Raw genomic sequence first — 27,596 nt, forward strand, 5'->3', positions numbered from 1 at the left:
GGAATGGCAAGGGACACACTGACAAAGGAGATTAATCAGAACTGGCTTTGACAAGCACTGTGGCAATTGGACAATTAAAACAGACATGGGGGGGGAAGAAAAACAAACTAGGGAGGAGGGTGGAGAAAACAGTGCAACAATGAATGAATGGAAACCCAAAATCTCTGTAAATGTTCATTAAAAACTAATAAAATTTAATAATAAAAAAAAAGAAAAAAAAGTGTTCAAAGGCAGTGATGTCATCGTGAAGGCTGACAGTGCACTTGACTCCAGCTATGATATTTCCAGTCACTCCATATGCACCTGAAAGCTGAATCCCACCTTTTGACTTCTTGGCTGTTGCTCCCTTGAGTGATGACTTGGGTTCCAGGTAAAATGAAATCACTGAGCACTTCCATCACTTCTCCGTTTATCATAATGGGGCTTATTGGTCCAGCTGTGAGGATGAGGGAATTGATAGTGTGATCTTCTCCATCGCTAAAAGCTTCCGTCCTCTTCACTGCCAGCAAGTAGGACTGCAATTGGCGTGTGGCAGGTGACTAATGAATCTAATTGCTAATGCAGGTTGCTGCATGCTTCTTTGCCCAGCCCAGCTTCTGACATTATTTGCTCATCATACAGATTGAGTATCTATAGTGAAAGAAAGGATGCAACCGTGGCACACACCTTTCCTGATGCTAAACCATGTCTGTGTAGACGTGAAGCCGTTTGGTGTTCATAGTAATAATTCAGGATTGGTACTTGTGCACACAGCCAGCGAAGAGCCTCACTGGAACATGGGAGACAGGAGAAGCCAGGACCCTGCATGGGCCTGGAGCTCTGCGGCCTCACATCCCTCCTCCTTGGACAGGAGCAAGCGCAAATATAGGGCCTGGGGCTGGCCTCCCAATACAGGCAGGTCTTCGAGGTAAAAAACCAAACAAACAAAAAAAGATTTGTACTTTTCTCATTCCCACGTTAGAGGGGAAAGCTGTGCCTGAGATATATAGGTCTATTATCCAGCCAAGGCCCCCTGACTAGGAAGTGGTGGAGCCAGGCTTGTATCAAGCCTCTGTTGCTCTTACTGTGATACCTCAGGGTGGAATGAATGACTCTATCAACAGGTATAAGACTAGTGATGTTCTCTTTTCTTGCAGGAGTGACTGGGTGACCTCCTATAAGGTCCTGGTGAGCAATGACAGTCATACGTGGGTCACTGTTAAGAATGGATCGGGAGACATGGTGAGTCCCTGCCTCCCTCCCTCTGCCCATGTATGTGCGGTGCTGGCTGGGTGGGGCTCTGCAAAGAGAAGAAATGCTGCAACGTTGGCATTCTGGACCTTCCCTGAATCTTAGTCAACTCACAACAGGGTGAGAGTCTGATTGTTATTTCCCTCCCATGCCCTGCAGATCAGCATTAAATACCCACAGTACAACCCTCACTCTTTAGGCTGAAGAGGGGCTGAGGTACAGCCTCTGCAGAACCCACAGGCGTATGGTGTGTAGACATGAGAGAGGCAGGAGCCCCTCCCAGACGCTGGATTGTCTCAGCCTCCTGCCTTCCTTCCATGACCTCAGTGTTTCAGCTTTAAGGTTAGCTCCAGGTTAGGCAGTTCTGACCATGTCCCTCCCTCACTCCTTCCCATCTGCCTGTTCCTAATTTGCTAGTGTCATACAAAGCCTGCCCAAAACCTTTATTATCCACCTTGTTCCTCCCTTGCACTCATCTGGGCATGTCTCTGTCCCAGGAGAAATGAGCCTGCCACTTTTTTCCCTAGAACCTTATCTCGAGGAATCTCACTTCAGCTGCCCTTTCCCCGAAGAATCCCCAATTCCATCCTTGTAGGCCTAAATAATCTTCCTTCAAGGCCAGTGCTAATGACCCCTCCTCCAGAAGCTTTCCCCAGTTCCTCTGTCCCTTTGCTCTGGCACCAACTCACCTCTTATACTGTGTGTAATTACTGACCACTGCTGGTGGTAATGAGTTGCATGGAAACCCAAAGGTACGTGGTTCAAATCCATCAGCTTCTCCATGAGAAGAAGATGAGCAGTTTCCTCCTGTGTGATTAACTCCCTCTGAAAGCCCACTGGAGGGTCAGCTCTGGGTTGGCTCTGACTCAGTGGCACACACCACAACACAACCCTCTCCATTCCATAGGGGCTTTCTGAGGGCACGGTCCAGGTCCCACCCTAAACACCCCACACCCGCTAGCTGTCACTGTTCCTCAACAGTGCCTTGTTGAATGAATGAGTGAGTGTCTTTTGTGTCCCTCATTAGACCTGAAAGATTCTTCTTCACTTTCTCCGTAAACAGATATTTGAAGGGAACAGTGAAAAGGAAATCCCGGTTCTCAATGAGCTGCCTGTCCCAATGGTGGCCCGTTACATCCGCATAAACCCACAGTCCTGGCTGGACAACGGGAGCATCTGTATGCGGATGGAGATTCTGGGCTGCCCACTGCCAGGTGAGCCTTTCATTCCCTGTAGGGCGAGATAAGCAGGGAAAAACAGGAGTCCCCCAAAGGAAGGTCAGCCAAGGGTGACCCCAAAGGTCAGATGAGGCCATGGAAAAACAGAGCCTAGGTGAACAATGGAGGATGGGACTCAACACGGCAGGTGTAACCATAATCATCGTGAAAACTAAACTGTTGAATGAGTGTGCTTTGCTATGTATATAAAAAAAAAAGAAAGAAAAGTGGGTTGGGCTACTAACCAAAAGGTCAGTGGTTTGAATCCACCTGCTGCTTCATGGGAGAATGATGAGGCCTTGGGCTTGTCAAGCTTTACAACCTTGAACATCTGGCTCAGGCCGTGGGAGTCAGAATCCACTCAGCGGAGGGTTTTTTTTCTTGGAGGGGGTGGCTTATTGTAGAATCAGCAATAACAAAAACAAAAATTTCATGAACATTTGGGATAAAGAAATCACTTGCCAACTATAATTTTGAGACAATGTATATTTCAGGCACTCCTTCAACATTACCAGTCTGAAATGAGCAAAAGGGGGAAAAAATGTTTGGCAACAAATTTAATTGTGCTGGAAGGCTCCCCCCAACTGGGGAGTGGGAGTGGGGTAGGAGGTGGGAGAGTTAATTTTAACTTTGACAGTTTGAGTTGTCTGTCTGGTTAAATCACTTTATTTAACTGTCTGTTTCTTCGGCTAAATGCTCATCATTTCGGTTCTGTTCCCTCTGTCCTGTTTTTACAAGAGGGTCAAGGGGCTGTGACCTTAAGCAGCTCCATGAAAAGGAAACCCCCCCCCATCCCTGTATGGTTTGTCCCGCCTCACCATGTGTCACAGCTGACAGCTGCTTGCCCTGGCCGTTCTTCCCTGTGACCTTTGCCGAAGAAGACGCCAGGCCTTTCTTCATAAACCCTTAGTTTAATAGCTGAGGCCGCTGACACTGAGTCGATCCCAACCCTGGTGACCCTCCATTGCATTTCTAAGGCTATATACATCCTCACAGGAGGAGTCTGCTGCTTTTTCTACTGCAGAACAAATGGTAGATTTGAACCCCCAACCTTCCAAGTTAGCAATGCAACACTTATCATATAACACTTACCAGTCAAGCACAAACCATTTGCACCTCCCAGGAGCCAGTTACAGAAAAGGGACTTGAATTTCTGAGGCAGTAAATCTTAATGGGAGGAGACCACCTCATCTTTCTGCTTCCTCGTGGGTAGTGGACTCAAACTGCTGACCTTTTGTTTAGCAGCCCAATTGCAGTGTAGTGTACACATGCTTTATATGCAATGGGAAACCACATATTCAGTGTGAGTCACTGTATCTCAATATTCACTTGATTGCAGTGGTCTGCATTAGAACCTTCTGGGTGTTCAGTGGAGACTTGTGCTGTGTCCTTGTATGATTCTTCCCTCAGTCCCCTTAGATTCATGCACCAATATTTACACCGCAGGACCTGTAAGCTGAGTGTCTCTACGTGTCTATCTTCTTGTGTGTTATATGGACCCAGGCCAGGTCTAGGTTGTTAAATGTGTGTTTATAACGTAACTAAGAGAGCTTTCCCAGGCCCTTAATACTATTAGTGACCATCAGTTGTCTGTCTTCTAATCTTTCAAAAAGTCTCAAGCCTTTCGTCTGTGGTGTGTAGCTGGAAGTCAAGCATGTTTGAAGCATTTTCAGTCTACAAACAACCCTGCAATGAACATCCTGCTTTTTTAAATTAATTAATTAATTCTTTTTATGTGTGTACCGTCAAATTGGATCTGACTGGTACAGGAGGCGATTGTTCCTCCTTCTTCAGCAGAGCATCTGGTGGATTTGAACCGTGCACCTCTGGGATTGCAGTGCAGTTTCCTGCCACTAGGCCACCAGAGCTCACCTGAACATCCTGCTTTATGTGTCATTGTGGGTGTCCGGGACTGGTCCCTCCAGTCCAGTTCTGAGAACTGAAATTGCTGGTGCAAAGGAGCTGTGCTCCCCTGAAGTTGATGCAGCCAGAAAGCAGAAGCCCTGCCTGGTTTGGGACCCACGAGACCTCCTAAGTCTCCTGGGAGAGAACTGCATGAAGTGTGTAAAGAGTCTTATAGGGACAGCTTTATCTGACCTTTCCCAACTTCACAACGGGGAACTGTCCCCATCAACAACATCAACAACACAAAACCAATTCCCATGAGGTTAGACATGTCCCCCACACTCCCACAACTCGTCCTACTCATATCCACACCAATCTCACGTTTACTGGGTCCAAAATCCAATGTGATGGTTCAGAGACCTCACAGAACTGTACTGTTGTTGTTATTAAGTGCCGTCGAGTCACAGGCGACTCATAGCGACCCTATGAAGGAGAGTTCCCGACGCTTGGGGGCCTTTCATCCTCTCTCCAGGTTCATAGGGTTTCCGGAGGCAAGCTGTTGTTACGAGGGAAGTAAAAAAGCTATCATTCAGGTCAGTAGCAGAATACGGTCACTCAGTCAGGACAGCTTCCAAAATGTGCTCACAAGCACCTCGCAGCTTTAGGCCAGTGTTACAAAGCTTCCAGTCCTGCCGATTATGCCTCTTCTTCCTCCTCCCCTCTCCCCACCCTTACTCTTCCAACCTTGGTCAAAGGCTCTTAGCTCCGGTTCGATGGGGTATAATAGTCCGAAGTTCCGCTCTGACTCATGTAGGGTCTCTGGTCCTCTGATTCGGCCCCATCTGCTGCTGCTGTGAGTCTAGCTGGCACAAGAATCCCTGGTCCCAAAGGACGTGTGCTGCATGCCTGCTTCTTCTGTGTTGGTGGTGAGAGTCTCCAGTCTGCCACAGAGTCTGCTCAATTTGATGGATGGGCTAACAGATTCTGTTCACACATTCCCACCCATCCACATGGCAAAGTCAAACTTAATGGCTAGGAAAGGGGTTTTGAACAATAAACCCTTAACATCACAATGTGTCAGACTGCTAACTGAAGGGTCAGCAGTTCAAATCCAGCATTGTGTTCTGGGGGAGAAAGATGGGTAGTTCTGAGTTGGATAGTAGTGGTTTGGTTTTTTTTTTCCCCCCTGAGTACTCCCAGGATGACTGGCACATCCAGGGCCAGCTGGGGCTTTCCTCACCATAGTATGTCCACGCTTGAAGCTGTAAAGTCCAGTGGATAATGTAGGGCCTACAGCCCTTCTGGCCACACCCACTCAGCGAAGTCTCAGTCACTGGCTTTCACAGACAGGATCGTGGTTTCCATCTGCAGCAGGAATTTATCTGTTGTTGGCAGCGCAGGGCCTGCCGCTTTGTGAGGGCCTCATGAGATAAATATTTCCCTGTGAAGTGATTCTTCGTGTGCCTGTATGTCGGGATTAGCCTGGCGGGCTACTTAAATGCTCACAAGATAGTTACATTATGAAGTCTGTTTGAGTTTAAGAATAGACTCAGTTCTAGCCTTCATGTCTCAAATATTTAGGACCGTTTTTTCTTCTAGAAGTTATTTGACTGGTCCATCCGGGGAGCTGGCTTTCACATGTCCTCCGGTGGGGGTCTGTGGGGGGACTCACTCCATTGCCCTGAAATCAGATAACTGCTTTTATCCAAGTTAATGAGGCCAAGCCAAGGATGGCCCCAGGCAACTCAGCCCTTACACCCAAGGTGACCTTGTGGCCAGCTCTCCAGAATCCACTTCCTGGAACTTGTGTTGATAAAAAATTCATGTCCCTTTGTTTCTGCTTTGCTCTTCTGTGCCCTTTCCCTCCCTCCCCTCTTTAGGCTGACTCTTTGGTGGGGCCGAGGAGAGTGGGGGTTCTTTTTATGACCTCGTGAATAACTCTGCCAGAAATTTCTGAACCAGAAAATGGATGATCCTGTACCATGGTCTAAGAATAGGATTTTTAAGGTTCAAAAGTTAAAGAAAGTTCTGATCTTCAAATGTGAGATGAAAGATCCATTTTGGACTAAAGAGCCAGGCTTTTTAGAAGCTGAGGAGAGTGTCTTAAAGATAAATTTTTAATAATGAAGAATTTGGGGTAAGACATGTGACGGCTGACTTGAGCCTCACACCATGACCATTTTTAGTTATTTTACTGTTGTAAACAAAATTGCAGTTCCCACTGCCTGGTTCTTAAAGGGGTCCTGTGTCTCTGCACACAGTTTCCTTACAGGGCTTGTGCCCAGATCCTGAGACTTGCTTTAGCCTCAGGAGCTGGTGTTGCCCGGCTTGTTTACGAGTGAATATTGTGTGTCAACATAGCCATGACTATTCTTTGTGTGGTAAACTCTAACCTCTATGGTGTTAGTCAGAGAACACTGGTAGCCTAGTGGTTAAGGAGTTGGGCTGCTAACCCAAAGGTAAGCAGTTGGAGTCCACTAACTACTCCAAGGGAGAATGATGGGCAGTCTTTTCCTGTGCAGTTTGTGACTGCTGTAATAATGGGTTCAGGCGTAGCTACAGTCGGCAGGGAGGTACAGGAGCAGGCGTTGCTCTGTTCTCTCGTACTTACTGTTGCCATAAGCTGGAACAGAATTAATGACCCCTAACAACTGGAACAGCAGGTCAATAGACAACTGCCAGGTGTGCAGGCTGAGTTTAGAAGAGGCTGAGGCACTAGGGATATTGTAGCTACTGTGAGATGGATTTTAACTGAAAGCAGACAGTACCAGAGAAATGTCTGTCTGTGTTTCATTGACTAGGCAAAGGCATTTGACTGTGTGGATCACAATATACTGTGGATAATAACTCTGAGAAGAATGGGAATCCCAGAACACTTGATTGTGTTCATGCGAAACCTATATAATCTGTGTTATGCAGATGACACAACCCTGCTTGCTGAAACTGAGGAGGGTTTGACGCATTTGCTGCAGAAGGTCAAAGAGTGCAGCCTTCAATATGAATTGAAGCTCAACATCAAGAAAACAAAGATTCTCACCACTGAGCAAATTCTCTCCAATAGGCAACATCATGATAGACAATGAAGAGATTGAGATTGTTAACAGCTTCAGCTTGCTTGGCTCCACAATCATCACTCTTGGTAATCAGCAGCCGAAAATCAGCAGATGAATTGTACTGGGAAAATCTGCTGTCAGGGACCTCTCCAGGGTACTGAGGAGCAATGATGTCAGTCTAGAGACTATGACGTGCCTGATCCAGACCATGGTCTTTGCAATTCCTTACTATGCATCAGAGAGCATTCATCCTAGAGAGGTTAAAACCAGACTGCTCCTTAGAGGTAAGAATTTTGAAGCTTCATAGAACTAGCTTGGGCATGTTTCAAGGAGGGACAAGTCCTTGGAGAGAGACATCATGCTTGGAAGGGTGTAGGGACAGCGCTGGATTAGATGAATTGACTCAGTGACTGGGGTAATGGGGGTAGCTGTGTCAGACAATAAGGTTGGCTCAGGATAAATCAGAGTTCAGAACTGTTGCAAAGCACATAACAACAACAAAAGCAACAGCAGGCCGGAGGCTACTTTGTGAAGGTGAGGGCCCCTTGTCTCTAAAGGACTCCAGTGACCATGTCGTGGACTTTTCCGTGCTTGAAAGGAGCTGAAAGGTTCAGCAGTTGATCTCTCTGTGCCTGGAACAAAGAAGAGTAAAGAAAGTTAAAGATAGAAACAGGTTGTCCAGAGAACTGATGGACCTGGACCACACAAACTTCAGCCTTCGTGGCCCTGAGACTTGACGGGCCGGGCAGTGCTCAGCTCCCACTGTGCCCTCCCTAAAGGGACCACTGTACAGGATCAGTAGAGAAAACCATGACACACAACCTGAATTCATAAAAACGACAGGCTTTCTGGTCTGGTATACTGTGGAACGCCGGAGACCTTGGTTCTCAGTCACCGCGTGAGCCTGGGAGTGAGCTTATCCAGTGAGCTTATCCGTGGGCCTCAACTTTTCAGCCAATCAATAGATAGACTTTAAGGTGAACTGTAACACCAGGGAAATACTCACTCTTTTAAATAATCAATACGATTTTAAGGGCAGTATTTGCCCAGGGCAAAAGCTCAGAAGTAAGGAAGGGGTAGGAGGTGAGAATGAAAAAACCACCAAACCAACCCAAAACCACAAAGGAAGCACTTGCTCACCATATGAAAGGCTGAGGTAGACTTTGAAATTGCTCCGGAACTGGTACCTGTATTCGGGGGCAAGCGAATGCGACTTAACTAGGCAGGATGCTGCCAAACCCAAGAGTCCTCGTACTCTTGGAGCTGTTAGTTTTCTTTCATCTTTTCCAAGAACCTTGAAGGCATAACTTGTGTTCAAAGACGGGGGAGCTTTAAAGGTGTTGGATAAGAGGCTCTGAGGCTCGGGGAGTGCTGACTGGCTGTCAGAATCCACCTAGTGTTTTTCAGTATCACTGAGTGCAGGTGACATTCCCTGTACTCTGAGACTCAAGCTTGGCCATTGTGGGAAGTTCACCTGTCACGGTCGGGTCTGCCTGCTCTTCTGAAAGGAACCACCTTGCAAAATAATTGAGAGACATTTGGCAAAACCCAAATTGTGTCTTTCTTTCCTGGACAGAATGCCATTTTGTCCACTCACATAGCTCCCTTTTCACGGTCACTGCTGTGCTGCATCTTCTGTCATAACCACTGTGTCACTCTGCCTTCTTGAGGACCTTCCCCCAGCTATTGATGCTCTGTGTTGCAAAGCAACATACGTATCCTAATAATGCGTCCAAGTACGCAAGACAAGGCCTCACCGTCCTTGCTTCTAAGAAACATGCAGGCTGCACTTCTGCCAAGGAAGACAATCTTCTCTAACATCACAATTCAAAGGCCCTCATTCTTCTCCCGACTTCTTTCTTCCTTGTCCAACTTTTATTCCATGCACGTGAGCAAAAACATCTCAAAACACATTTCTGTGGAGTTAGAATCGACTCATCGCTGACCTTGCAGTGGTTTCCAAGAGACTGTAAATGTCCCCCGGGGAGATTGCCCTCCTTTCTCCTGCAGAGTCACAGGGGGATACGAAATGCCAGAGCACTGCTGCATTTGCATGAGCAGTGCGGCTCCCTATGTACTATGTCACCAGAGCCGATACACGGAGGTGAAGCCGTGGAAATAGCAGGGCTTGAGTTAGATGCTTTTCAGTCCTCAGAGTGACCGCTCGAACATTTTAAAGGGATCTTTTGCAGCAAATTTGCTCAAGGCAAAAACACATTATTTGATTTCTTCACTTCTGTTTCTATGGGATGACTGTAGATCCAAGTAAAATAAAATTATAGACAGAAACGTGCAACCCTAACTGATAAAGCTCAAAGCCTTCGGATGGAGGCACTTCAACTACTGTCACTACTTGATGATATTGGTGAGGCTGCCTCCACTCTGAGCAGCAGAGACTCTGCCTCCAAAGAGCTTAACTAGAAGGGATTTTTTTTCCTGTGCCTCTTTCCCTCCCCTCTATGTGAATTCTTTTATCTCATACAAATTGGAATCCCAGTGAAGGTGACACTGACGTGAAGGTTGATTGACTCCATAGCTCTTGGTGTTTGTTGTTGGAACTCTTCCTAGCTTCTCAAAGTAGCCTTGGTGGCTCAGTGGTTTTAGTGTAACTGAAATGTTGTTGGTTGGAAGAACTCAGCCACGCCACAGAGATAGATAGAAGAGTCTGCCTCCCAAAAATAGAAGCCGCGTGGACCCTCTCTATCATAGAGTCGCTGTGAGTTGTAACTGACTCAGTGGCTGTGAGGCAGCAATGGGTTGGTTTCTCCTCTGAGACGTCCCTGCCATTGATCATGAGGCCATTGATCCTGAACAGTGGCTGGAGTGGACAATATACTTGGCATTCTTATAATTGAGAGAGAGAGAGAGAGAGAGAGACAGAGAGACAGAGACATACTTCCTCAGCACTCTTCTGTGCCAGCAAAGCTCCCTTTTCTATTTGGATCTGTAAGACTGAGACGGGGATGAGGCGTGTTGTGATAGGATTGGTCCCCTGATGCCTAGCTTGAATCGTGCACTTAACTCCAAGTAATGAGATGATGGCACTGAATTTTAAATTCTATTTCTGTCTCTAGATCCTAATAACTATTACCACAGACGGAATGAAATGACCACCACCGATGACCTGGATTTTAAGCATCACAACTATAAAGAAATGCGACAGGTAAGAAAGACCCAGCTTGAGAGGCCTCATTCTAGGATGTTGTCAACACAGCAAACCTGCACACAAAGCGCATGTTGTTAAAGTCAGAAGTTAGGGTGGTGGGTTAGGGACAGGTTCAGAAATGATTATTTTGGTTTACTGGAGACTCTAGATGGTTGTCATGTCAAGGTTGGGAATTAAGGTCATGCGATCAGAGACGGTTCCCTCCTTAGCAAAGGGTTGAAACAGCATGTGAACCCACACTACTGATTTGCGAATACAGTCCTTATGAACCACTGAATATCTGAGTGGGATCACATATTTAACAATGCTGCTCAGATAGGGAATTGGTGGAGAAGGAGGGTCTAGAAAACGCTGATACCCATCCTGCTGTTAGGCGCCGTCTCCTAGGTCAGGTTCATGTCGCTGTTATGTGCTGCTGAGTTGGAGTGGACTCATAGCTTGACCCTCCAGCAGGTTTTCAGAGAGTGTAAATTACATAGTAGGAGATTGTCTGCCTTTTTCCTGCAGAGCAGCTGGTGGATTTGAACCATCTGCCTTTGGGTTGACAGCACACCTCTTTGCTGCTACAGCACCAAAAGTTTCATAGCCACCTTATTACGCAACAGCGTGAGATGCTGCCTGGATTTGTGCCGCCTTCACTATCAATTGCTTGAGCCCGTTCTTGCAATCTCTGTGTGAGTCTGTGTCATTGCAAGCTTGTCTCTGAAAACCTGCCAGACGGTCAGCTACGAGTAGGTTTCAACTTGACGATAAACAACATCACCACAGTAATTATTATTATACATGATTACAGTTTATGTAAAAGTAGACTTACATAATACTAGTAGTAACAAGAAACATTCATAGAGGTCGTTCCACATGTCAGATGCTAAGCCCACGATGTGTGTTCACTAACACCCTCAGAATATCTGACAGCCCTTGTTGTGTAGATACTGTCCCGGTCCTTATGACTCCTTACGCCTCAACTCAGTAATTCTCAGTCCTGACTGAATTATAAAATTACTTGGGGGAGATTTGTGAAAATGCCTATAGGTAAATCAGTCTCAAGCCCATTAGAGCAGAGTGTCTAGGGACCGGGCTGGGAGCCAGGATTGTAAAAGCTGTCCGCGTGATTCTCACGTACCCTCAAGCCTGCAACTACTGGTTGCTACCTTTAGAGCTTTGAGTGCTGTTGGAAGGAAATGGCAATCCCAGATGGGATTTTTCCCAGATGGAATTACAGAAGTCAAGTGCTGCTGAGCTCTGGACAACAATTGGTCTAGACATTTATGAGAACAAGTTAAAACAGCAGGGCCTTGTTGGATGCTTTGTCTATAAATCCTTCTCAGTGCAGGCTGCCAACAAAGTGTTGGAAAGCTTGGGAAAAGGGTGGCTAAGTGAGAACTCTTTCCATCTCTGTGAATCTTCTCAGAGAGAACAGCAGAGAAAAGGTGCAGCTGAAGCCTTTGTATGGCAAGGGTTTCACCAAGGATAAGTTCACAAGGATCAAAGCTAGAGTTCACAGGTACCATGGGAAGAAATCAGCCTGCCAGTCGAAATGCTGATGTTCGTAAGGTTGGAGCAATTAGACTGAGCTCTGAGGTTCTCACTGTCTCCAGCCCAGGAAATGAGCCAACCTGGTGCTGCTTCAATGTGCATTAACCTGAGACACCCAGACGCAGGTCCCAGCTGCCCCCTGGCACAGATGCAGAAGTAGGATGTGCTAATGACATTTCTTGCTGTCTTGCTCTTTGGAAATCAAGATAACGCATTTGGACACGAGGGCTGTGACTCATCCCGGCTGCTCTGTGCCTGTGGGGTGTTTATGTGGCTCTGTGCACCCTTCTGTTTGATGGAGCACTTGTGTATGAATTCCCATTCACTCGGTGGAGTTTTCAGGACATCATCTGGAGCCCAGCCAGAAATCAGGCAAGAGTCAACACAGTTGACACATCTAACGTCAAAGGCAATAAATCTAAATGCATTTCAAATGAGCTAACTGCGCAGAGACATTCAGGGAGCTGGTAGCTTCCAGTAACTGTGCCAAGTGGAGAATGGAGCTCTTCTGTTGAAGGAGGGCTGTGGAGCAGGGCTCACGACACCAGGAGAATCTGGTGAGCAGGACTTGGTAGACGGTCAAGCTAGGAAGGCCATTGACTTCACCTATCCCAGCCTCCTGGGGTGACGTGCATGACCTCTCTGAGGTCCTCAAGCCTAGGAAAACTCAACTCCAAGCAGTCGAGGGGGCATCACTTATCAGTCCCGAGGAACCTTCCAAGATGTTCCTAAACCCCTCGAGTGGTTTGCCCTTTGGAACTCTGGCCTGGGGTGGGAATGAACTCAACATGGTTAGCTGTCTTCTCACTGGGAACCTGCCAGGTCAGTGTACACATTTTTCTACTTCAAGAACAAATTGTTAATTTATCCTCCTTTTGAAAGTGACATTTACAAGAAAGAATTTAAAATCAGAAGCGAGAGCAGAAAGCGAGGAGAAAAAAATAGAAAACCCTGAAAAGTTACAGGAGAGAAATAATGAGAATGTGTATACTTCTGTTCTGAGCTGAGAGGGTGTGAGTACCCAGCAAGCGTGGTCCACTGGGGTCAGTAGTGTCTTCCCACCATCTGTAGTGCACAGTGTCACCTGCCTGCATCGCCTAGGTGTGCTGAATCTACTCCACGTGGTTCACCCCAGATTGGCAAGAAGCAGTGCTAAGCCCGTGTGTGCACCTTGCTCAAGGAGCCATGGCATTGTTACAAGGCTGGGGACTGAACCACCAGCCACCCTTTGGGAGAAAGCCGAGCAGACTCCTTTCAACAACTCTAATAGTACAGTAACAGGGAACTTGTAGGAATTCAAGCTGGCTTTAGCAGAGACCATGGCATTGGAGATGTTATTGCTGATGTCAGAAGGATCTTGGCTGGAAGCAGAGAATATCAGAAGAATGTCTATGTGTGTTTTATTGTGTGGATCATAACAAACTATGGCTAACACTGAGATGAATGGGAATTCCAGAATACTTAACTATCCAAATCTGTACCTAGACTGACAAGCTATTGTCTGAACAAAGCAAGGGAACACTGCATAGTTTGGAATTGGAAAGGTATGTGTCAGGTTTGTATCCTTTCTCCATATCTATTTAATCTGTATGCGGAGATAATACTTTGAGAAGATGGAATTTTTGAAGAAGAAACTGATACAACAGTTGGATGAAGACTTCATCAATAACTTGTGTCATATGGATGGCACAGTCTTGCTTACTGGAAGAGGAGGACTGAGGCACTTTCTAGAAAAGATCAAGAACTGCAGCCTTTTACATGGATTACATCTCAACATCGGCAACATCATGATAGAGGAAAGATTGAAATTGTCAATGATTCCGTCTTGTTTGGATCCACAGTATCAGTAGTCAGGAAATCAGGAGACATATTACATTGGGCAGTCTGCTGTTAGGGATCTTTCCAAAGTCCTGAAGAGCAGTGATTCAGTGTGAAGACTAAGGTGCACCTGATTTAAGTCACAGTCTTTCCAATCACCTGCTATGCATCTGAGAGCTGGACAGTGAATAAAGATGTCAGAAGAAGAATTGATGCCTTGAGTTGTGGTGTTGAGAGAAGAGAACTGAATACCCTATGGACTTCCAAAAGAACGAACAGATATGTCTCAGAGAAAGTGTGAAGAGCTCCTTGGAAGCAAAGATAGTGAAGCTTCATCTAATCTCACATGTTGTTGTTATTGTTATTAAGTGCTGTCAAGTTGTAGGTGACTCATAGGGACCCAATGGATGAAAGTCCTCGACACTTGCATGCGTGACTTTCATCCTTTCTCCAGGTTTATAGGGTTTCGAGAGGCAAGCTATTACGGAAGTGGATGCTACTCCTGCTTCCAAGCTTGTTTCAACCGGGGGGCACCACCAAACACTGTCCACCATGGATAACCATTATCACATTTGACACATCAGTGTCACAGTGTTCAGCTTCACAGCAACCACAGGTTACCTCTGTATGGCAAGTGGATACACCAGGAATATATGACCTGCGTCTCTTCCAGATTTTAGGACATGGTATTATTCCTTGGAAAGGAACATCATGTTTGGAGAAGTGTGTCAGCAAAGGAGAGGAAGACTCTCAAAGAGGTGAACTGATACGGTGTCTGTAGCAATGGGCTCAGATGTGTCAGAGATTATAGGACAGAGCTCAGATATGTTGTTCATAGGGTCCTTATGAGTCGTACTCAACTTGATGGTACTTAAAAAAATGAGTCTCCCATAAAGACTTACAGCCTCCCATAAAGACTGAAGCCTGATTGAAGGGCTGCCATGACTTGGAGCTGATTCGCCTGCAGTGGGGTGTTTATTTCCTAGATCGGTGCAATGCCTCCATCTCTGTGCAGTAAGCATTTCTGAGATACTGTCTTGTGGGCTACTCCAGGCACAATGAGGGATACAGGGTGGTGGAGATGGAAGATGGAGGAGAGGAGTGAGGTGCAAACTTCTCTCAGTACCTATGTTATAAGGTGGAATGTAACCATGGTCCCCAGAGCACGCTGAAGGTTCTCTTGGTACTTGATCAAAAATTCAAACACAAACTCATTGCCACCCGGGCGGTTCCAGCGCAGAGCTGGCCCTTCAGCACATTTCCGAGGCCGTAACAGTGCAGGAGGAGACGGGCCAATCTTTCTTCCTTGGTCATGACTGATAAGTGGCTAGTCTTGTCTACACATGCAATGGCTGTGACCCTCACAGAGGACAGTGAGGACAGCTATTCTGGCTCTTGTGTCCCAAACCCACAACGGCCACTTGATTAGATATGCCTATTAGATGCTCTAAGTGTCTGGGGCTTTGGAGGGAGAAGCAAGGGTCTGGTTGGCCATGGCTGGAAGGGACTCTGGGGTTGGCAGTCTTACCGAAGGGAGTGTGTGGTTGGACTGTGACAGGCAAAGAGGGTGTCGGCGAGAGTGAAGGTGTGGAGGGAAGAGTGTGCAGGCTTGTTACAACGGGCATGTCCCAGCAGAGTGCTGGCTCTGGATGCCAGAGAGGCGTTTGTGTCAGAGAGTCCTGGGAGCAGCACTGGGTCTAAAGCAGATGGGTCTGCAGTCCTGTGGGGAGCAGCTTGCAGGGTCCTGGAGTGGTCACCTGAGAGGAGAGCAGGACACTTCTCAGGAGTGTGGGGCTGTGTGGGCAGCGGGGTGGGGGAGTTAGCAGAGAAGGGCGTCTTCTCAAAGTCCCGCCGCCTTTGCTCGGTGACCATTGTTACCAAGCAAGTCTGTTTCATCTTGTTTTGCAGTTGATGAAGGTCGTGAATGAAATGTGCCCAAACATCACCAGAATTTACAACATTGGCAAAAGCTACCAGGGCCTGAAGCTGTATGCTGTGGAGATCTCGGACCACCCCGGGGAGCATGAAGTTGGTGAGGGGTGCGCCTCTGGGGCCTTGTAACCGGATGAGATGATGGCGAGGCCCTCCTCACAGGATGACTGGCGGTGGTGTGTGTGACAGGTCTCACAGAAACAGGACTCTGAAGATTTGGGCTGTGAAACCTGGAGACCTAGTTGCTGCTGTTGTTATGTGCCCTCAAGTCAGAGCCAACTCAGAACTGACCCTTGTTGAGTTTTCAGAGGCTGTAAATCACACCAGAGGAGATTGTTTATCTTCTTCCTGTGGGACTGGTGGTAGGTAGATTTGAACCACTTGCCTTTGGATTGGCAGAGCAGCTCCTTACCACTAGGCTACCTGCCTTTGCTCCACATACACCCTAGTTCACTCCAGGCTCCCCATCTCTGTGACTAGTCACACCAGAGCAAAGAGGAAAGTGTCTGGGGATTCTTAGAATACGGTCCCATTTCAGGAAAATGCCCTCGACTACTTGATCTTGATAGCTTCAAGTAGGAAAGCGTCCCTTAATTTTATGTAGAAGAGTTCAGTTCTATGGTGAACATTTCTAGTTTAGTTATTTCTTATTTAATTCACCCCAAACCTGTATTTCTACAGGGCTGGGTCAGTTTGTTTTGTTTTTTGGTTGTTTTTTGGTTGTTCATTCCATTTGCTTTAATACATCTGTGGAAACTTTAGAAATCTACTGATAAGTAAAAGCAAAGATTTGTCTAATTTACTCAATATTAACGTCCATCAATATCTCAAGGTCCCTCTAAGGAACCTGTTTTAAAGGGGAAGAGTTTTATGCTTTATCTGCTGGTAAAATCACATTTCCCCCAGGGCATGAGCTTTGCCTGTGAGCTTACCTCCAGTGCGAATGAACCTGTGTTTAGAAAGCTGAGCTTGGAAAGGCAAAATATTCCCAGACAGCCCTTTGGAAAATTGTCTGTTGCTGATTTTCCCCGATGGGCTATTTTCTGCTTATGTTTTTTTCCTCTTTGTGTCCTTGCGATGTTTGATAGGCAGTGCTTTTAAGAAAAAGAACTGGCTTCCAACAAAGAAATCTAATTACGGTGCTTTGTGCTTTCATTTTCCACAATAAGTGCTGCTCTGTTTTATCTGTCCTTGCTGAGGAAGAGTATACATTATGGTTGGGGGGGCTGTCACCCCCAGTTCTGGAATACAGTGGTGGTGCTGATGAAACGTGGAGGTGTGGTTGACGAGAAGACGCTGTGGTGTGAGAGTCTCTGCTGCAGCCAGATTGCCGTGTGCTGTGAGTGGCCAGCCTGAGCCGTGTCCCCTCTCCGAGCACAGGTGAGCCCGAGTTCCACTACATCGCGGGCGCCCATGGCAACGAGGTGCTGGGCCGTGAGCTGATGCTCCTGCTGATGCAGTTCCTGTGCCAGGAGTACTTGGCGGGGAACCCCCGCATCGTCCACCTGGTCGAGGAGACTCGCATCCACATCCTGCCCTCCCTCAACCCTGATGGCTACGAGAAGGCCTATGAAGGGGTACGGAGCTGCTTCCCCCTCGCCCCTGCCAGCCACCAAGCCCGTTCCAGACTCAGAAGTGACTGGGAAATACCACGTAGTCTAACTGAAAGGTTGACTGTTCTAGTCCACCTGCAGAAGCGTTACAGCCTTGGGCAGCCCGAGGGACTGGCCTGCTCTGTCCCACCATGTCGCTGAGCTGCGGTTGGGTTTGGCTTTGACTTTTGCTTTGTGGAGACAGGAAAGACGTCCAGGCCTTCCTGACCGTTGATTACTGTGAGAGAGAGGCGCTCGCTAGAATGTGTTTCAGTCCTGTTTTCACACATTCCCTGGTCCCAGCCATCTCCCATTCAATTCCTACCAGACCTGGGTTCTCAAAACAAGAGTTGGGAATGCTGAGGTAGACATATCCAAAAGCCCTAGAAAACGAACCCGAACGTTGCAGTAGCTGTTGAGATGACTGATTGCTGGTGGACACATATTGTGCAGGGGAGCGGTCCCCAGTCCCGGATCAGTAGCATAATCAGGATCTTCCAGCCCAGATTTGCAGCCAGCTGGGGCTCAGCTAGCGCATCCCTCAGTTTTGCAGCGCTTCGGCTTTACCAGCCACAGTGCCCTTTTCTATCTAGCAAGGGATCTTTCTGACTGGGTTCGAACCACCAGCCCCATATTAGCAAGCACGCCCCCATGTTTTTGGCCCCCTGATTGGAAATGCTATGACTGTGTTTTGGGTGTCAGCGTCAGGACCAGCTGCAGGCTACAGGACCTTCACGCTCTATCATCTTCCAGGGCTCAGAGCTGGGAGGCTGGTCCCTGGGGCGCTGGACCGATGAAGGAATTGACATCAACAACAACTTCCCCGACTTAAACTCGCTGCTCTGGGAAGCGGAGGACCGGCAGAATGTCCCAAGGAGAGTTCCCAACCACCACATTGCCATCCCTGAGTGGTTTCTGTCGGAAAATGCCACTGTGAGTACAAAGTACCCCGTGATCTGCCAATCAGCTCAGGGCCAGAATGATGCCCACTGATATTTTCAGAGAATGTGACATTTAAGGGTAACACAGAGCCATTTCCTCTCGTATGCTTTCTTCAAAAGCAGGAGCTGTGGTAGATAATAATTGTCCTCTCTAGTTTTACCATCTTTTCCTTCAGATTTTAATTGGGTTTGAATGAGGTTTACAGAGCAAATTGGTTTTCCATGAAGCTATTCATACACATTATGTTTTGTGACATTGATTATGATTCCCATATTCTAACAGTGCACTTCCCACTTCCTCACTGGGCTAACCTGTCTCGTCTGGTCTTCTTTCCTGTCCCTTCCTGCCTTCTGAACTTTATATTTGAGTAAGTACTTCCCACATCATCTTTAATGGTTGATTATATTCCGAGGGAATGCCACCCTCATACAGCTCCTGAGCTTCTAATCCTCCAATGGTTCCAGAAAGACAGGACATCCCCTCTCATTGCCTTGTACAGCCCTGGATGCTCCCTATGGGGCTGGACCTAATTCGATGGCGTGGAGACAGGAGCATGGCCTGCCTTCTGTTTGACTGTTGTAGGCTCACCATGATCCTGGTTGACTCAACAGCATTTAACAACATTGTTTGGGTGGAAGTTGAGTCATGGAAGTAACTGCAGCTCCAGGCTTGAAGGGTCACAGTCTTGATGAGGGTTCTACTGATGTCTTAACGGCTTTAATCTTCATGATTTTTAGGCTGTCCCATAATTTTCCCCTATTGTGTGGTCACTGTTGTTATGTAGTGTTGTACAGATAGGTAGATAATGGATGTGGTTTTGTGCCATTGAGTTGGAGCCGACCCATAGCTGACCCTCCGGCAAGTTTTCGGGGGCAGCTAATCATAAGTGAGGAGATTTCCCTTCCTTCTGCAGAACAGCTGGCGGATTTGAACTGTATGCCTTTGGGATTGCAGTGCAGCTTCATACCGCTAGGCCACCAGAGCGCCCTATAAGACACATATGTTGTGGTGTTGTTGTTAACTGCCGTCGAGTCATAGGTGACTCATAGCGAGCCTGTGAACGAAAGTCTTGGACACCTCCTGTATAACTTTTGTCCTTTCTCCAGGTTCATAGGGTTTCCTGAGGCAAGCTATTGTAGAAGTGGATGGCACTCCTGCTTCCAAGCTTGTTTTAACTGGGGAGCGCCACCAAACACTGTATGCCTTGGGTAACCATTCTCACATTTGACTCATCAGTGTCACAGTGTTTGGCTTCACAGCAACCATGAGTTACCTCGGTACAGCAAGTGGACAGACCATGACATATGGCATATATTGTGTTAAAAGCAAAACAACCCACCTCTCAAATTCACTGCTGTCCAGTCAGAACCAACTCACAGCTGACCCTCCAGGGGGTCTTCAGCGGCAGTTAACTGCCCATCTTTCTCACTCACAGCAGCTGGTGCATTTGAACTACATCCCTTTGGGTTGGCGGTATAGCTCCTTAGCACAAGGCCACCAGAGTCCCCTCTCCTTGATGTGTGGTTGTGGACTGTAGAGTCAGAACCGACCTATGGCTGAGCCTCCAGAGGGTCTTCAGAGTCTGTACATCGCACGGGACGTGACTGCTCAGCTTTCTCCCGTTACGCAGAGGCTGGTGGATTCCAACCACATACCTTGCATTGCAGCACCAGGCACCATCTGGTGCTACTGGGCTCAGGGTCAGGGAGAGGGAAACTCATTAGTCCTTTGGTTTTTTTATTTTTGGTCTTTGATTTCTTTGCTCTTTTTTTCCTCTGGACAGAAAGGCCAGTAGTGATATCCTGGCTGGCTTCTTGCAAGCTTCTAAGGTCCCAACTGCTTCTCAACAAAAGAGGATTATAGGACACAGTTGTAAAAAATTGAAGTCTGAGTGGATTGTTTATAGAAGAGAAAGAAACTGTTCATTTGTTTTGTCACATCTCTGATGGTATCCTATAGGGAATTGTGCTGCTAGTCCCAAAGTTGTTCCCCTCTCTCTGGTGGTTCAAATCCACCAGAGACTCCTGAGAAAGATGGACAGCCTCCTTCCTGTGATCTAGAACCTTCAAAACCCACTGGAGGGGCAGCTGGGAGCCAGTTCACAATGAGGTTGGTTGGTTGTGAGTTTTTAGTTTAGGGTTTTTTTAGTTATTCAGTGTTTCAAAAAAACTTGCTCCGATTCTAGAATTGTGAGTATCTATTGCTACAACAGTGAGATCAAGCCCAGCAACGATTACAAGGACCCACTCAGGGCTGAGCAGTGTCCCCATGGTGCCTCCCAACATCATCAGTGTTTCACTACTGCTACTTATGCTGCTCTGAAATTATCCTTAATCTTTACTGGTTACTTGAGACATTTTTATTTTGACAAATTGCTGTAGATTATTACATTTGACCCTTCTTTAGAAAGAAAAATGAACTTGGATGAGAAATTTTATTCCCAAATTTCTCAGGTCTTCTTTCACAAAGAGTATGTAGTAGAAGGAACAATTCTCACAAAATTTTCTAGGTCTTTTATTGCCTCCTGTGCCCATAATCAGCTTTTTATTTCTGTTACTCCATCCTACATGCTTTGTAAGGGCTGTCTGCCTTGATTGTGATATTAGGATAGGTCCTTCTGTACATAATGTAAAAACCAAAGTAACCGTGGCTGACCAAGGCTGAAGGAGGCTGGTGATACTGTGGGTAAGCACTGAGATGCTAACAGAAGTGAGAGTGGTTTGAATCCACCGGCTGTTCTATGAGGGAATACTGTAGCATCTGTTTCCGTGAAGATCGACAGCTTGGAAACCCTCCGGGGCAGATCTACTCTGTCCTCTTGTCCTGCGGGACCACTGTGAGTTGTTAATTGACCCATAGCGATGGGTGGGTGTGAGATCCAGCCCACAGTGCCAGGAATTTTGAAAGGGGAGCGAAATGATGACTTAAAGAAAACACAGACACAATTTAATTTTTATGAAGAAGTCAGGGAAATACTGTATGAGGCCATTATTGTAGAAATAGAAAGAGAAAGAGACCTGGTAAAACAAGCATGAGGCTCCAAGGGGGAAGGGTAAGAGGAGAGGGGTGAGAATGGGCAGTGGGGTAATCATAGGGTCACATAAGTTTATAGGTAGAGGAAGGGGTGGGTAAAGGAAATGGGAAAGATTCGGTGTAAAAAATCCCAATGTATACGAACGTTGTAAGCAAACCCGTATAACATAAAGATTTATTAAAAAAAAAGGGGGGGGGGTCAAGGGAGCTCTGGTAGCCTAGTGGCAAAGAGCCTGGATTGTCATTAGCCCTTCATATTTATTATCCTTCTCCAAGATCAAGTTTAAACAAACAACTTTGTTTTCTCATTCCTAAGCAAGCACTGTAGTTCCGTGGACTTGTGTGTCACTCCTTTGTATCAAGGAACAGGGTATATGGAACTACTTACGTGGCCACGCCAGTAGTTCCTCGTTTGTTGAGTTTCTGCTTACCACGTGTAAGCGGTCTGCTGTCTCCACGTGATGTGGTGTAAGTCTAAATCTCAGCACTCAAGCCCCTTTCCATGATGGTCTCCAACAGGTGTGCTTTTGATGGTGTTTTTATTTTTTGGTAAACACATAAACATTTATTTCTGTTTTTAAAGAAAAGAACTTGGAGGCCGATGGTGAGAGCTGCGTACACTGATACCCCATAATGATGGGGACCTCAGGATTTGTCTTTCTTCCTGCCCTTATTATGATAGTACACGTCTCTCATCCCCAAGGGCAAATCCAAGATGGTGGTTGGTGTGCCAGCTCTCTTGGTTGGAAATGAAAAGGACAGAAGTAGTTTAAAAATCCTTTTCTTAGATAATTCTGTTTCTTTCAGGAGGCCTTGCTAGAATCTCTACACAGTGCTTCTCCTTGATCTCATTGGCTGGAATCTAGTTACCTGACAGTGGTTCACTTTTGTTGTCGTTGCATGCTATCAAATTAATGCCAACAAATATTGACCTTGTGTAACAGGCCCATGGGGTCTTGTAGGCTGTAGACAGATATTTTTCTCCTATGAAGGCAGTTGTTGTTATGGGCCATCGAACCAGATCTGACCCGTAGCAGACTCTCCAGCAGATTTTCAGAGGCAGTAAATCACACCAGAAGAGATTGCCCGTCTTTCTTCAATAGAGCAATTGGTGGATTTGAACCACATGCCTTTGGGTTGGCAGCACAGCTCCTTACCCCCAAGCCCCAGTGAGTTTAAATCACTGACATTAGCCATAGTGGCACCAAGGTTCCTTCTCCCTATGTATAGAGTTGGAAAATGTGGTATTTTAGGCATAGATGAGGCCTAAGAAGGCAGGAGAAAGGCACTGTAACCTCAAAGAAAGGACTGGAAGAATGAGGAAGTCTGGCAATAATCAGTGTGGGCAAGGAATTGAGCCATTGGATCTGCACTGTGACGTGTGAATTAGCACAACTTTGGAAAACAGTTACTACCTTGTAATGTAGACTGGTTATGTATCTTTGACTCTGCATCCACTTCCGGTTATATTTGTTGTTGTTGCGAGGAGTCAGTCCTGATTCATAGTGGGCGTGTGCATAACTCATCTCAGGCAAAAGAAACTTCAGCTTCTGTAATAGAAGATGGTACAAGCGAATCAAAAGCAGCACTGTTCTTTACAGCAAAAAATTGAGAATAACTTTCTGCTTGCCATTCCAAGAACTGATCAATTATGAGATACACATATGTATCGAACAAAACCTGAATTATCGTTATATGCTGTAACACTGACAAATCTTAGGCACAGAAAATTGAGCAAATTGTTTCAGGGGACTGAAACTATGCTGTGTTACACTGCATGGTGAACACATGACATTATATATTTGTCAGATTCCACAGATACATACAACACAGAGTGAACCTTCATGGAAATGATGAATTCCAGTTAATAAAAATCACTACAAGATGTTGGTAACAGGAGAGACCACTAATGGAGGGTAGAGAACTGTGATTCCTGCTACGGTTTTTCTGTAAACCTAAGAGTTCTAAAAAACTAAGGTGTTGTTAAGTGCCGTCAAGTTGCAGGCAACTTATAGCAACTCTATGAACGAAAGTCCTGGACACCTCCTATATAACTTTCATCCTTTCTCCAGACTCATAGAGTTTCCAGAGGCAAGCCATTTCAGAAGTGGATGCCACTCCTGCTTCCAAGCTTGTTTTAATCAGGGAGCTTCACCAAACTCTGTCCACCATGGGTAACCATTCTCCCATTTGACTCACCAGTCACAGTGTTCAGCTTCACAACAAGTGGACACACCAGGGCTATATGACCTAGAAGAATGTTTCACCAAAAACAGTTAAAGGCAACCTGAGGGCCACAGAGTGGAAATGGGAAATGTAGACAGGAAATGGAGCGAGGACTGCTATATTGTGGGGGTGTCACAATTAGTGTAGAAAAAAATGTGTATAAATAGTTGAATAGAAAACTAATTCACTTTGTAAACTTCCACCCCAGTCACAAGAAGTTGTTTAAGAAATATGTTTATTAAAGATCAACAATAAAGAAGCCTAATGGAAAATTGCTGGTAGGGTAATTATCGGGCTGCTAACTAGAGAAGGCAATTGCTGCCTCTTCCTTTAATAGATCAAAAATCAAATGCTTATCCCTCGTTTCCTCCAAGTCGAGTTTTCCTAGGACAGATGGTGAAGTTCTCAAGTCTGTTCGAATCAGCCCAGGACGTGGTGACTTTCCCTCTTGAGGTCTGGAGCGGTCAGTGTCCTCGCCCTGGTGGCAGCGTGTCTGGCTGTTCCTGCTCACAGGTGGCAGTGGAGACCAGGGCGGTCATCGCGTGGATGGAGAAGATTCCCTTCGTGCTGGGCGGCAACCTGCAGGGCGGGGAGCTGGTGGTGGCGTACCCCTATGACATGGTGCGGTCACTGTGGAAGACCCAGGAGCACAGCCCCACGCCTGATGACCACGTCTTCCGCTGGCTCGCCTACTCCTACGCCTCCACGCACCGGCTGATGACGGACGCGAGGAGGCGGATCTGCCACACGGAGGACTTCCAGAAGGAAGATGGGACCGTCAATGGCGCTTCTTGGCACACTGTCGCTGGAAGTAAGTGTCATAAGGCCTGCCTCTGGCTGGTGATGGATGGCAAGGGTAGGGAGGGACCGAGTCCTCTGAGCTAGTCTCAACCGTAACAAAGTCTACAAAGTAGGTGACTGAAAACTACAGGCAGTTACTTTTTCACAGCTCTGGAGCCTAGGGTTCAAGGTCAAGGTATAGGCAGGTCCTCTTCTCTCTGAAGACTCTTGCTCTTGCTCCTGGCTAACAATTCTTGGCATTTTTTGAGTAATGATAGTGCCATCCAGGCTCTGCCTTTGCCGTCAGGCTGCCAACTTCTTTGTGTGGCTATTGATTCTCAAATCTCCTTCTACTTATTAGCCCATTAGCCTTTACATTTAGAGATCACCCTCAATTTAACTCAATTACACTGTCAAAGACCCCGTTTCTACAAAAAGATCATGTTCACAGGTTCCGGGGATTAGGAATTGAACGTATCTTTTGGAGAGACCCAAGCCAACCCACAGCACCCTCTTTGTATCACTATTATCGGTGGTGGTGGTGGTGGTTATGCACCATCGAGTTACTTGGAACTCATAGTGACCCTGTGAACAACAGTTCAGAGCCCTGTCCTATCCTGCACCATCTCCATCATCCCTCACACACTTGAACCCATTGCTGCCGTCATTGTATCAACCCATCTCATTGAGGGTCTTCCTCTCTGTCCCTTTTCCAAGGAATAGCCCCTCCTAACAACATCCCAAAATCTATGAGAGGAAGCTTTGCCGTCCTTGCCTCTAAGCGACACTCTGGCTGCACCCTCTCCAGACATCTCCTTGTGCTCACTCGGCAGTCTCTGGAATATTCAGCACTCTTCTCCAACACCACGACTCCGAGGCATCCATTCTCCTCCTGTTGTCCTCATTCATTATCCAGCTTCCAGACGCACAGCAAGCGATTGAAGAGACCATGGCTTGAATCAGGCGCACCTTAGTCTTCTGACTGCATTACTGTTAAATAACCTTTACCATATTTGCATGCATGCCGCATGCTGGGACTATGTTAAGCACTTCAGGTTTATGTGTCATTTAGCCCTTCCACAGCCTCTGAGGTGACTGTACTGGGATGTCCTCTCCACCTTGTAAGGGTGTTAACTGAGACGCAGAGCCAGGAGCGAGTCTGCCCAAGTGCAAGAGGACCAAGTGGACTCTGAGTCGGGAGGCTGCTCACTGTGCTGGCCTGATTTTTGTTAGGGTCAGAGAAGGGGAGAAGGGTAAAATAGGAGTTAGGGGAAAGTCACTGATGGAGGCCCCCCCAACAGGGCTCTTTCCCTGTAACCAGTTAGGTTTATGCCTCCAGAGCTGGCCTGGCCTGTGACTCGGCCCAGCTGTGATGTGGCTCTGAGCTGCTGCTGTGTCCCGATGGTCCAGTACGTGGGCTGGTCCAGCACGTGGGGAGCCCGTTGCATACATACCCCCTTCCCTGTACCCTGGAGAGAGCAGAACAAGCCTTCAGGGATGCTAAAAGGCCATCTCATATATTTTGAGCTTGTTACTAGGAGGGTCCAGTCCCTGGGAAAGGACATCTTGCTTGGAAGATGGAGGGTCAGTGAAAGAGGAGGACCTTTGGCAAGGAGGGTTGACACAGTGGTTTCAATGATAGGATCTCACACAGGAGAGGACAGGACAGGACAGGGCTTTGTTCTGTGGTGCATGGGTCACTAATGGTTGAGCTAACCGGACCTCATAACAACCTATAACTTTCATTTTATCTTACTCCGATTGAGTTCTAACCCTCACGTATTTCTCAGATGTGTTTCTGCTCTTGGAAGAAGACATAGTTGCATAGTTGAGAGTTATCTGCCCCACGCCGTTGTAACATGGCCAGGAAGCTTATCTTTCTGTCTTTTCGTTCCCACACCGAGCAGAGACTTTCTTTTTATTCCCTGACAGATGTGCCCTGTGAGAGATCAAACACTAAATAATGCAAATCCTGCTCTCTCAAGAAAACATCTCAAACGTGGCAAGCATGCTTGCTTTTCAACCTGAGCCGTAGACCTACAAAAATCTTACACGAAATAGCCTGTTTCCTCTTCTCTGGCTGCTGGGACACAGTTGGGCATGGACACAGCCGTGCCCATCAGTGTTGGGTCAGTAATAATGTTTTCAAATGTCAGCAGCCACATAACCACACAGACTGTGTTGGCTTTTTTTTTCTTCCTATCAATTATATTCTCCATTATGGCAGAGACTAGGTGGCCGAGCCACACGGCAGCACCAGTCTTTTTAATCATTCTTTCCCCTGGTGGTGCGAGGACGTCTGCGGATTCATTGCTTTGTAGATTAATGAGCTGCAGTTCCTCATTTCCTTCCTCGCCCCCTCGCTCGTCCCTGTGTTTTGTGGGTGATTTCCTCCTCGTTAACGGCTTGCTGACGGGCACTGGTTCATGGAGACAGCAAGGCTCCGTGAATCCCCAGCACACAGTGTTGTTTGTATGCATTTTAACTGCGACATGAGGGGCCTTTGTTCCCCAGATGCCACCTTGCCACCCTTCCTCCCTCCCTCATAGTGAAGCTGAGAGTATCAGGCACCAGAGCCAATAGCATGTGGGTCCCCACACTCAATGCTGGAGTTTGGGACAAGGAAAAATGTCCACTGGTGCTGGCAAACAAGGGAACGCCGTCTCCGGCCACAGGAAGGCTTGGTAGGCACTGTCTGGGTCACACCATGGCTCGGGCACATGCTCACAGCGTGGACTGGAAGGCCAGACATCACAGCGCAGCTGGCTTGGCCCGAGTCTCTCCTTTGTTCTCCTGGTTTCTCTTTGTATTAGCCATGAGCACTATGGGCGAGATGTCAGGTGCCCTGGGGGCAGAGAGGGTTATGTGTGGGTCATGATCCAAAAGGTCTGTGGTTCAAATCCACCAGCTATTCTGAGGGAGAACGAGGAGTCTTCGACTTGCTAAGATTCATAGGTTTGGAAACCTGAGGGGGCATTGCTGTGAGTTTGACTCAATGACAGAGGGGTTTGTGTTTTGGTTTTATTTGTAAGTACAGGAGCCCCAGTGGTACAGTGGGTAAAGGGCATGGTTGTTAACCAAAAAGTTGACAGTTCAAACCCACCAGCCACTCATTAGTACTAAGATGTTGAGTTGGGACTCATGCATCAGCAATAGGGTTTTTAAATAAGAATATGGATGGTCAGTTGTCCAAGGTGCTACTGTTGTCCCCCCAACCACCACCCCA

General features: G+C 47.0%; 1 protein-coding gene across 1 annotated transcript in view; it reads left to right on the forward strand.

The window, feature by feature from the left end:
- Window positions 1-27,596, forward strand: part of CPXM2 (carboxypeptidase X (M14 family), member 2) — a 197,881-nt gene that overhangs the window by 163,047 nt on the left and 7,238 nt on the right. Inside the window, exons 11-17 of the mRNA XM_006880142.1 lie at window positions 1,137-1,221; window positions 2,294-2,444; window positions 10,420-10,508; window positions 15,774-15,897; window positions 17,178-17,374; window positions 18,143-18,322; window positions 24,104-24,401. Of these exons, the coding sequence (XP_006880204.1) occupies window positions 1,137-1,221; window positions 2,294-2,444; window positions 10,420-10,508; window positions 15,774-15,897; window positions 17,178-17,374; window positions 18,143-18,322; window positions 24,104-24,401 (1,124 nt within the window). The remainder of the gene's footprint in view (window positions 1-1,136; window positions 1,222-2,293; window positions 2,445-10,419; window positions 10,509-15,773; window positions 15,898-17,177; window positions 17,375-18,142; window positions 18,323-24,103; window positions 24,402-27,596) is intronic.

Source organism: Elephantulus edwardii, unplaced genomic scaffold (assembly GCF_000299155.1).
Source record: "Elephantulus edwardii isolate Elephantulus edwardi_28Jun2011 unplaced genomic scaffold, EleEdw1.0 scaffold00006, whole genome shotgun sequence".
Lineage (NCBI taxonomy): Eukaryota > Metazoa > Chordata > Mammalia > Macroscelidea > Macroscelididae > Elephantulus > Elephantulus edwardii.